The sequence below is a fragment of the Pieris napi genome, chromosome 19 (assembly GCF_905475465.1).
Source record: "Pieris napi chromosome 19, ilPieNapi1.2, whole genome shotgun sequence".
Lineage (NCBI taxonomy): Eukaryota > Metazoa > Arthropoda > Insecta > Lepidoptera > Pieridae > Pieris > Pieris napi.
Window position 1 is genome coordinate 4,145,092 of NC_062252.1, and position 12,313 is coordinate 4,157,404.

Below are 12,313 nucleotides of genomic sequence, written 5' to 3' on the forward strand. Positions count from 1 at the left end.
TTCAGAAGGCTACTTATCTATGAAAGAAAAATCAAAGACTCGTAAGTCTGTGGTAATAATCCAGTGGTTATTATTATTAAGAACGAATTATATTAAGCAAATAGTACGAGTAATGTTATTAACATAATTCAATTATCAATAATATAATAAGTACAATCAACGTACCCTCTTTATCAATCATCAATCCATTAGTCTCCTCTAATCTTAATGGCTCACCGATGTTATACTGAAGTAGCTTTAGTTCTGGATTTATCGTCACCCCAGCTTCACTCCACTTGAACCGCACTTTCTGATTACTGTATGAAACTGAAAATTAATATATAATTTATAAATTTAATACCTTTCTACGTGTGTATAGAGGTTTGAGATGTTCTTAATTCATAAGATTTTAATTATAGACGCAGAAATGTATTACTATTAGACAGACTTCTTCATATTCTACGATCATATTTATAGTTTATTGTGTTTTATTTAACCGTTGACCCCTGCTACCTAATCCATACTAATATTATAAGCTTCAAACGTTTCTCTAGTTACCGCGCTAATCTCTCGCTCTATTAGACCTGTTTTCAAAAATTATTTTACCGTTTAAGTGCCCCAATCCCGCTGATTTACAATTAATTACCGCAGAATTAAAAAACCTTTTCTTCGGCTTTCCCGCTATGTGATTATTATTTATATATTAGTAAAAGTGTTTTACTAACAGCCTTCCCCGGCATCTAAACAAAACTAACAACACAAGCACTGTACTATTAATGGATATTCAATATGCTTTTATAAATGTATCCAAAATAAAAGCAGTAAATAAAATACACGTCGATTTGTAAACCTCATGTTCTTAAGTCGAGTAAATAGGTACCAATACAACCTAAATGAATAAGGTTTTCCATCCTTACAGTTATATAAAGCGATAAATTACGAGGCCATAGGAAGATTTATTTGAGGTGATATCTGAGATAACAAATTTACAACATCAAACACGATTTCTTAGTACTTGGTATACATGATTGTACAACTACGTAAAAACCAATTTTAATTTTGTGATGTTACAGCATTATATTCTGATTGATTTTGCTTGTTAGACTATTATAAACTCCTTTTTTATACTATGTCTTTGCCAATACTATGCAAAGTAGATTTACCTCTCGCCTCTGTCATACGGATTCAAAACTGTGATAAGTTTTGTAACTGTGATAGTTACTACAGTAATAATGATAATTAATTTATTAATTATCATTATTTTCATTTTTTCATTAATTATTACAATTTATTTTCAATATTGATACAATATATACACCGATTTCATAGATCCAAACCCGAGACAGAATAAGAAAGTATAATTTATTTTGTTTTAATTTATTTACTTTTACACGTATATATATAGTAGATTCAGAAAGATTGGAAACAACCACATGGTTTTCATTTTCGTCCGACATCTTGATTTATTAAGATTTAAGAACCAAAATGGCAGTGCGCACGTCTGGCGCCGGCGCCGATCAGAGAGCAATTGAAATTTGAAACATAAAACTCAAGCCTCAAGTGTCAACGATCGATCCATCGCCCTACTGATGTATTGACAATTTGCAACCTGTAATATGTCTATGATATTGCGTTTTATTTTCATAATAAAATAAATGACATCGTGTTCCCTTATTCCATTATTTACGACATGTAGGTATACGAGTTTAGTTTATTATAATTTATATGTTTTTTTGGCACGTATATTGTCCAATGCAGTAACGAGATATTAAAATGAAAAAGGAAAACAATAGTTTATTAATATCATTATTGGGTTTGATGTCTAGGCAATTAAATAATAATTCGGTACCTTAAATATTTGGGCTTTAGTCTGTAGCAAAAACAACAAAGTTATTAAAGGAAGGTAAATAAATACACTTACAACTTTCTATATAAATAGGACACGACTGTATGTCCATAGGATAGAGTTGAAATTCCATCTGACATGCGATGATTGCGTGCATCCTTGCAGCGTATCTAACAGTTTGATTTCTGTATAACGTTACCGAAGAAAACTTGTGGGTGAGTTCTGCTATTTCTGTAATAGAAAAATTAAATATAATATTGGCGCTGTGGCTGCAATATTGTAGCCTATGGTTGTGCGTTCGAGTCTCAGTTGTACACCAATCGAATTTTCTATCTACATATAAACTTTTAGCTAGTAATATACAGAAAGTTCATTATACCCAGAAAATGTTATCAAACACATGTCATCTCATGTCAATAGGCATGACAATAGAATATACAACTAAAGATTATTATTGATATACCTAGACACTTCTTGTATGTGCGATAATCTTTTTTAAATTTTCATGAATGCAGAAACAAAAAACGTAGTCTATTAGAATTAATGTATAAAAAGATTTTGATTCATTAATATTTTTGAAGTGAAACTTCTTTATCGGGGTTGGAAAAAAAATTTGTGTAACATTTTTTCGTTACGCGTCACATTTTTCGGTTACGCGTCACATGTTTCGGTTACGCGTCACATTTGACCGTTACGCGCGTCTTTTTCTTGTCCCTACCAGGGTTGATTCAAAGAGATTCTAAACCATTAATAACAAAAATGTATAATAACGATAACAATGATACTAAAAATTCTATTACAATTTATGAAATTCTGTAATAATCTTAGTGGTAATAGGGTAAAACGAAATAATTGTATTATTTGTATTCAAGTCTGTGATATTAAAAGCCTTTTGTTAAACTTTATCTAATTTAACTTTATTTAACCAATTACTGGAAGGTTGCATATTATAGATAATTTTTCGAAAAATAAGGTCATAAAGAAGTTACACTTCTAACGTGTGTACACTAGTACACGCACTTTTTTTTTCTTTCATTGATTTGAGGCGTATTGTTAAAAATGTAAAAAAAAGGGTGCGTTTACTTATGTACGCGCATAATAAGTTATACTTCTTTGGCATTATTAATAATAGTTTTTGATTGCAAGCAAATAATTAATTACAATTCAATTATCAAAGACTGGAAAAGGAGTCATTATAGTCAATAAAGTTCAGTTTACATTTGAAAGATTAAATAAATAAATATTTATTATTATTCTCTTACATTAAGTGTAATATAAATTCTATTATTATTCGATTGTTGTTTTTAAATTATGTCCAATGCCGTAGAATCTTCCGTGGGCAACTTCATTCTGATAATTTTGTGTCACGGTTCGCGCGCATCGTAAAATTTCATTCTCATCAATTTTTCATAACGCGCCTAAAAAAGTATAACTTCAAAAATATATTTTAATTATGAATAGTATAAACCAAGAACATTTCTAATATATTTTATTAATTAATCCTTTTGAAAACGAATCGTGAGGATTCCATTAAATATTGAATTACCAGAATGGGTTATTCGTTTTCCATTTCAAAAGAGTGATTCGTAATTATTTGGTTATGGATATAAAATGTATTGCATGTTATTAATTTCATACATTCATTATTTAAAAAAAAATAAGATTCTAGATGTGATAAAACACAAAAAACTAGGATATACCAGTACTTGTTAAGAATTAAGATATAAACATAATTCATAATTTTCCGTCACTTATGGTTCTCATCCTTTAAGCGAAAAACTTGCGGAAGTTCATTTCGTAATTTTTATACGGTGAAATATAAAATACATATTTATAATAATATAAAGCTTTTGTAGTTGTTTAAATAGTATAACACGACTCATGGCAACGCAGCGGAGTTCCGACAGATTGCTCATTAAATTCTAAAAATTTTAACGGCACTCTTGTCGATGTTATATGAAAAAAAGGCAATAGGCATAAGTGCTCTGTAAATTCCAATAGAACTTTCATGTTAAGTTTTGGTACCGCGCGATCCCACTTTTGCGATATCAGCGCTACGAATATTGTTATAACTATATCGGAAACAAGAAAATCGATATCCCTATCTATGTACTCAACATAGCTGATGTTACTGCACCTGCGTTAGCGTTTAATTTGTCATTATATTCTGATCAAGCTCCACCTTCTGCGTGAACGTGGAGTGATTATATAATTGAGACCGTTTTCTATACAAAAATAATTTTAATATTTTTCGTTAATAATTGTAATTGATAGTGCAAATTGTGCTCAAAAATCTTTATTACAAAATTTCCTTTACCCATACATATAAATATGCAAATAAATTATTAAATCTAGGTAGGTGCTGGTGCAATGTGTTATATCAAAATGCATACCAGCTGATTGATGGCAAAAGTGACAGTCCCCTCCTAGAAGGTAAAATTAGTATTACAATAAAAACGCGAATTAGAGAAAATATAAAAGCAATATCCACATTATGTTAATTAATTATTCAATTACTTATAACTCAAGAACATTTATTAATAGTCTAGAGTAAATGTATTGCTTGAGGTCAACTAAAAAGTACCTCTGGGAGGTTCAAAGTATCTAATAAGTGTAATCTTTTATCCTTGCTCACATGTATAGATAATTAAAAAAAAACTATGATGCTACACATAAATGTAAATATTGTGTACCATCTACATGTTTACAAGCACTTGTTTGGTACAATTGTGGTATTGGACTTTATGGTCCCGATATAGGTTATACGAATTTGTTAACCGTTTTATAAAAAAGCATCTGAAATGAAAAAAAAACGCGAATTTATCGCAACAAGACACTGCTACCTGTAATTGATATGATATCAATATCTAATAAATTTAAATTGGTTAGTTAAATAAATACATTGAAATAAATAACTAGCCTTAAAATGTAATAACTAAAATATATTATTAAAGGGAGTCCCTTTAGGCAAGGTTCCGAAGATACTGGCAGCGTTCCCCTTTTGAATAGCTAGACTAATTCTTTACCATATTAACTAGATGGCGTGAAGTAATTTGTAATATACCGCTGAATGGTGTTCATTTCTATGTATATTATAACTGGAGAACCAACAGAACAAAAAATAAAAGCAAAATTAGTAATTTAAAAGTATATCTATCAAGTTTGAATTTGAAAAGAATATCTTTAACTTTTTATGAATTTCTACTACTGTAAGTTTCTAGTCGACTTGAATCTTTTGAAATTTGGAATTATTTTTATAGCATTTTTATAAAGTCAAAGTCCAATGTTAGAATCACATAATTGAAGTTTGATAACTGAAAGATAACATATATTGGGAACAAAGTTTCAAACAAAATTTAATACAGATTTGGATTGATTCCTTACGCGAAATATAAAATATATTCACAGTTATAAATAATCATTCTCTGTTCAGGTTCGATTCAAAATAATCAGATTTATTCTAGTTCTATATGACCCTTTAAGGCAGTGTTTCTCAACCTTTTTTGTACCTTAATCTAATATATAAAATCCTCGTGTCGCGGTGTTTGTGGTTAAACTCCTCCGAAACGGCTTGACCGATTCTCATGAAATTTTGTGTGCATATTGGGTATAACTGAGAATCTGACAACATTTATTTTTAATCCCCCTAAATGTTAAGGGTAGTCCACCCCTAATTTTTTTTTTTAATTTTTAGAAAAAAAATTAATTTTTAAATTTTTATGATACAACATTAAAAAATACATACAACCTCTAATTTTCACCCCTCTACGATCAAGCCCTATTTTTTATTATGAATGATAAACATGCCAAAACGACGTTTGCTGGATCAGCTAGTCTTACTATAACACCCCTCCCCTGCCCCTATTCAACATACATTACTTTTAATTTCAAATAATTTTATCCTTAAATTAAAGAAACAAACGATGCCCATCATATTTTTCCTTTTTAGGAAGAAATTTCTCGGAATTTGTTAACGATACACAGTAAGTAAAACATAATGAAAAGCTTAAATTCTAATTCCTATAATTTAATTTAATTTTCGTATACGCCCCCCTAAACAATCAAATTGCCCCCCTGTGGGGCTCGGGCCCCACCTTCTCAACAACACTGCTCTAAGGTGGTATTTTTCAATAGAATATACATAGATACACAATTGAATTGTATAGAGATTTGATATATTGTACAGGTACATGCTTTTTTTTATTCACATTAAATTCATTTTTAGCTTGTAGTAGGTGATTTTTATTTATAGACAACTATATACATAATCTCTAGACTGAGACCCAAATTAAGATATCCGATTACCGATATTTGAAAATCTAATATTTTTTTATTGTAGGTCTCTCTAAGATATGATAGTGTCCACTGTCTAGACATTTTCTGATTGTTAAATGGTAAATAATTTATTAACGTCGCATGTTTGATACATATTAAGAAATAGTAGAAATACTTTTCTATGGTTATTGCGAAATCTGTTTTATTTATAGCATATAATATTTCTAAACGCTAGTACCAACCAAACCATTTCATAGTTTACAAGCGCCGAAACATTATAATATGGACTTACTAAGTTAGTCAGTTAGTTAGTCCCAAACTTTTAGTCGCATTTAATAGTGTTTTAATAGCGTAGCACCATATAATTTATATTAGTACAACTATTTATCTTTTGTTATTTAATTTGTCAATTGATTTTAGTAAATCATAAACATATAAAATAACTTATTTTGCCTAATATCCGGAATACTAATTATGAATGTTTATTTTTTTATCTCTTTATTCTATGACGGTATTGAATTTTATTAAAAGAATGCTTTAAGAACACAACGAGATAGTGTAATAGTCTGAAGAAATTTTGACCGTTACGTGTTGTGAACTAATTTCAACTCGGTTCATTTGTTGTTCAATCTGATGGTTTAGGTAAATTGTGTGTTACTATTTATTCTAAACGAGGTATAAAATTAAAATATGTATATGCGTATCATATTTGAAAGAGAATAAAACAATTCGATAAATGAAAAGAGAATTTTAAATTTCTGTATGTCGAATATGAGTTTGAATTTATATGAAATGTAAATTTGTACTGAATTTATAATTTCGAATGACAAATAGATACGTTCACGAACCGAGTAGGTTTAATTTACTTGTATTGGTGAAATATAATACCTTCTTCCGGAAATTTACCCAACGGTAAATATAAGCTTTCTAAGGGGCATTTTTATGACCAAAATTTTCAATAGGAATAGTGTTAGTACCAAGCTGAAACAATTATTGTTTTGCTGGGAGTCCAACTGGGCAAGTTCGGGTCTGCCATTTCCGTCAATCATTAGTAGAGGCGGTCGGGAGTCCGGGTAAGTATACGTATTTGTACTAAAATATACAAAACCTGTTTTTTTTTGACATACCTGTGACTTTAGAATTCAAAAAATAAGGATCTGGATGCCACAGATTATCAAAAAACTCTGGAGGTAGTGTGACGTGATTATCGCCTTCCTCGAATATGTCATCAGGTAGCTGAAGACGGCTCTCGATCCACGTTTGTCTTATAAACATATCCACTCTGAAAAACGTGATAAGGTTTATTTAAGTGATTGTTAATAATATAATTACAATAATAGATGTAATAATTCATAAAAAAATGTAAACAAAAAACACTGTTGGGGAAACTTGGGATCGCGTTATTCTACCAAGAGACCCCGGGACTAGCTGCTACAGCAACCAACTTCATGACATTGACATACATAGCCTTACAAGTGCAGTCAGAATAACTTACTGGCGAGTAAAGGTACTGCATTATCTTTATATGCCTCGTCTTCTACCTAAATAAGACGCACATCTGCTGCTGCTAAACCTACACTATTCCTCACTTTGTAAATTACCTTACCCTACGTCTCTACTAACACCCTTGTCACCAGTACAGCTGCTGACCGTGGCACAGTGAACAACTTCACTCAATCCCCCAGGGAGAGACCGCCTCGTGTTTCACGATCTTTTTACCTTTTGCCCTACTCGTCCAACAACTGTAGTGGGGAGTGTAGATCCAACGTAATACATTTGGTCAATAACTGGTACGATACAAATGGCGGACGCAATTTCTTTTCAGGTTTTATATAGCTGTCAAGTTTTACTTCAAAGGGTCATTTGAGTGCATAATTTCAGATCCTTCCCAAATTATTTTTAAATCTCCGTTAGACCCTCCGTACCATTATTAGACCAGGCAAGAAGTGACTTCTTAAGCACTTCTACTTCTTTCTTGGATTTGTCCAAGTGCATCTTTACACGTGTGTACGCCTTTAGGCGAAAAACTTTCTGCGACTCATTTTGTAGCGGAATATATTCAGCAAATTCTTTGAAAATCCTCACAGCCGCTAACATTTCCTTTACATACTTTCCTTTGGTATTCCCCGATTTAAAGCAACAAGGCCAATCCTTTCATCTAGTTGAAAAGCCCATTCCTTTATTACCAGTCGATTCTTCCTATGCTCTGACTCCGGCATAAAGAATGTTGTGACTTTTAATTCTTTACATGACTCACTCAAGCCTACAACAAGTAGCAACTTGGACTTATTTCTCTCCTTTGTGTCATATCACCGGAAGTTAAAAAAGACTTAAATCACTCAATTAAAAGTCTTCTGTTTTAAATAATTGTATAACGCAAAGAAAACAACAAGATTTTTTCAAACGAATTCATCTTCATTAATAAATGACGGTAGCTTACGCCTACGAAATTTTTACAAAACAACAAAGTAATTTATTCCACGAGAAAATTCATTCATAAAGTTGAGTTGCAGAACTCTATTAACTTTATAAGACTTAGTATTGTCTGTTATTGACATAACCTTTACACATTTAATGAAAAAACTTTTTAACCGGGTCGATACCAACTCCAGGGAAATAAATACAAATAATGCAATTTTTTCTGCAGCTGTGATACTTTTTGACATCCAACACCTTTTGTCTTCAGTCACCGTGACCACGCACGCTGTAAAGCACGCGAAACGTCGGTTAAATTTAAAATTATGTTAAATAATTGTAAATTTAAAATAATACATAACTTTAATCCGGTTAAAAAGTTTTTTCTTTAAATTTATAAGACTTACCTAAAATCCATATCTTCAACATTAATAGAATTTACATCCACAACATATATACTAAATTCCACAATTACTGGTTGTCCTTTGCGTGAAGGGGGGCGCATTTCTGAAAGGATAATTTAGTTATATATCTGAAGAGATACCGATTTCATGCACATAAAAAAAATCTATAAGCGAATAGTTGGGATTCAAACACTCAGTGTTTACACACACGCTTAACCGCTGTACTTGTATTTTTTAATTTGAAACATTGAATTACAGGTTTTTAATGAATTTGATTTCCCATTTGATATTACAAGTTTACTTTACAATTTTAAAAGAACTTAAATTGTAAAACGTTATTTATATCGATACATTAAGGTTTAATTAATATGAGAAGGCACACATCACGGCTTAAACAGAGTTTGATAAAAAGAGATGTAACATTAGTAAGGTGGAAACGCCTTGATTTAGTTTGTAATATCTTTGAGACTTAAGCTAGCTTAAAATGTATAAAAACTACAAAAGTTAAAAATACTTAACAACGAGCATGGCATTATGTTAAATAAATGTATATTTTTTTATAAATAAACATTGGTCAAAATATTTTCATTTCTAAATCACGAGCTTTTATTAAAATTAGTAAGACAAGTCTTTTTGACAAGCTAATATTTTAAAACTTTTTTATAAGGAAAAGTTGTACTCGTGAAAATTGAACTCGGAAAATGAAACTTAAAACTTTTGAACTCATTAATAAGGAATATTATTTTCCATTTGAATATGAATAATATTGATACTAATTTATTGCATTTTAATCATACATAAGGAGTAAATTTTTAACATTCGTCCGTTCATTTAATAATACTTAGTTACCTGAATATAAAGAGAAATCAATAAAATCGTTAGACATCCTAGGCCAAGACCTACTTGTATCGACGCTGACTTAATACTTAATAATTTACGAGTGAAAAGTCCATAAACTGTAAATGAATATCGGCCAACGTCGAGTTATGTAAATAATGTATCGATTTTTTACCCAATATTACTGATTTATTTACTCTGTACAGTGTACATATTAAATAAATAAAGCCATAAGTTTATTTTTAGTTTTATCTATGTATGTTTTACGTAAGCCTTATTTTCCAAAAACCCGAAGAACGACGCGTTATTAATAAATGACGAGTAAGATTTTTGTGTACTGAAGAGATGAAATATTAAGTTATGAAATGTAACGAAAAAGTATTGTATCCCGGTGCACAGATTTCGGGATATTAAAAGAAATATCTCTAAAACTGGACTCGCCGTCTGCTTATTGGTCTCCGTGTGAAGTGAAAGCCTTTGAATGCAATTCCTGCCTTTACGATACAGCCTTGCAATTCTGTAACTCACTTTTCTAACTCACACAGCGGTTTTCGCATCGGCGGTCGCGCTCAAATCAGCTAAATCATAAACAATAAACTACAAGCTCCCTCCTTATCAGAATGCCGAATCATAAAATGACTGCTTCACGACTGATTTGAGAGCGAGTTAACCGAGAAAAGTGAGTTACAGAATCGCAAGGCAGTACGATATACTGCAATATCGTATACGGAAGTATAAGATCTTGCTAAAACCAATTTCATTTATTTCAACACGAGGCGCTATTAAATTTCTAAATCATTCCCTTGAGACGATTGATGCATAACTATTTAATACTTAATAATGTGTGTAGTGTTTTAAAGGTTGTATACTTTTATAGGTTGTAGAGTATGTAAGACAATTGAAATTCTAGCAATACATTTAAACAAGGTTGTGGTAGAGAGGTCTGGAGAATCCTAGTCGCTTTGAATTTGACAAGCTTTGTCTCTGTCTAGGATATATATATATTTGTATGAATGTTTCAATTTCTGGATTGAGTATTATGATTCAAAATGGACCATATTTTGAAGATCGGAATCTGCATATTAACTGCATTTAATTCGCAAACGCTTTTTAGAAAGAAAAGAAAACTAAATTGCAATGAAAATGATATGAAGAAAAGATAATTTCAATCATCGGTTTTTTGTTATATCATAGGATTTGTAATAATACATTAAAATATTATTACCTTTGACGTATGTTTCCGGTAGAACAACTCTGGGTTTCAGGGTGTGATTTCGCTTCGACACTACATCATTGCACAACCTGCAACAAAAATATCATGATTGTTTCCATATCTCCCGTAACGTTCTAATCGGGTTTGGGGCAAATACATTTCAGTTTCGTTAATATTTTTAAAGCAACTTCAAGACTATATTGTACTATGACTTAGATACTGTTAGGAATACATATTGAAAAAGCAATTAAAAAATAATAAATTTTTGGGTCCAGACGCTGTTTTGGTTAGATATGTAATAAAAAGAGCGGAGTTCCCATGTCTAGGACTCAAAAGTATTATTTTTAATTTTTTCGAAAATACGTTATAAAATTGGCAATTTTTATCAAGCAGGTTTGATAAAAAAAATTGGTTTCAAAGAAAACGAAAATTCTGATATTTAATAGAACTAATCGAAACTGCGAATTTTCCATGTCTGTGCAATTTTTTTAACAACTAAGAAAAATGCTCATTGTTTTCTTTTTCTCACTTTTTTTTCAGAATCCTGAAATGCTCTCCTGTAGTGATATAAGGAAACTGGCAGAGCATCGTACGCTTTAAAAAAAATTGTATTTAAATGTTCAGAACTCTTTCTAAAAACTATAAGGAACTCTAGAACTATTACTACAAGAACACCATGTGCTCTGCTAACTTCACAGACATTTTAACCTCGGTGCCTAAAGGGCTACACTACACTACAAATGTTAAAATTAAAAACTAAAGAGTTACAAACTAAAGTAACATCGATCTTAAATTTATGGAGCCAAGCAATCATATCCCATGTTGACCAAAAATTTCACACGAATACAATTTTAATTTTACTTTTTCCCTTGCAATTTTCGGATGTTATTTTGAGATTTCAGGGTAAACAATTAACAAGGCGCTGAACAATATATGAGGTTGTTCGTTTTCCATATATGAAAATATATTATTGTGGCTGTGACACAACCACAGCTGCAAACGACTGGTTTAACTTTTTGCCTTTTCTATAAAAAAATATAGGCAAAAAATTCATTTGTAACGCTTACTACAACCGTGACGTAGGCAAGGAGGTAATAAGCCTTTTATTATATTCTTTTTATCATATAACGTTTTAATTCACCGAGCAAATGTTGATTGCGCACATAAAAGAATCCATCGGGGGCAGCACCTAAATTTCTGGTAGAAAAAGTTTGTTGTTGCTATTATTAATGTGAAAATATTAAAAAAAATCGCTTTATCCCGCATCCCGAGTACTACATAAATCACCTTAACTGTGGCAAACAATCTAGCCTAGTTACGAATTAGTCATATAAAGTGTTTTCG

At 30.9% G+C, this 12,313-nt stretch overlaps 1 protein-coding gene across 2 annotated transcripts in view; it reads right to left on the bottom strand.

The window, feature by feature from the left end:
- LOC125059296 (glycine receptor subunit alpha-4) overlaps window positions 1-12,313 on the bottom strand; it is a 44,332-nt gene that overhangs the window by 7,295 nt on the left and 24,724 nt on the right. Inside the window, exons 3-8 of one of the 2 annotated variants that reach the window (XM_047663666.1) lie at window positions 10,982-11,058; window positions 8,923-9,022; window positions 7,228-7,382; window positions 4,219-4,251; window positions 1,901-2,056; window positions 166-306 (exon numbers count right to left, since the gene is read on the bottom strand). In XM_047663666.1, coding sequence (XP_047519622.1) covers window positions 166-306; window positions 1,901-2,056; window positions 4,219-4,251; window positions 7,228-7,382; window positions 8,923-9,022; window positions 10,982-11,058 — 662 coding nt within the window. The remainder of the gene's footprint in view (window positions 1-165; window positions 307-1,900; window positions 2,057-4,218; window positions 4,252-7,227; window positions 7,383-8,922; window positions 9,023-10,981; window positions 11,059-12,313) is intronic. The other variant, XM_047663667.1, reaches the window with a different exon arrangement.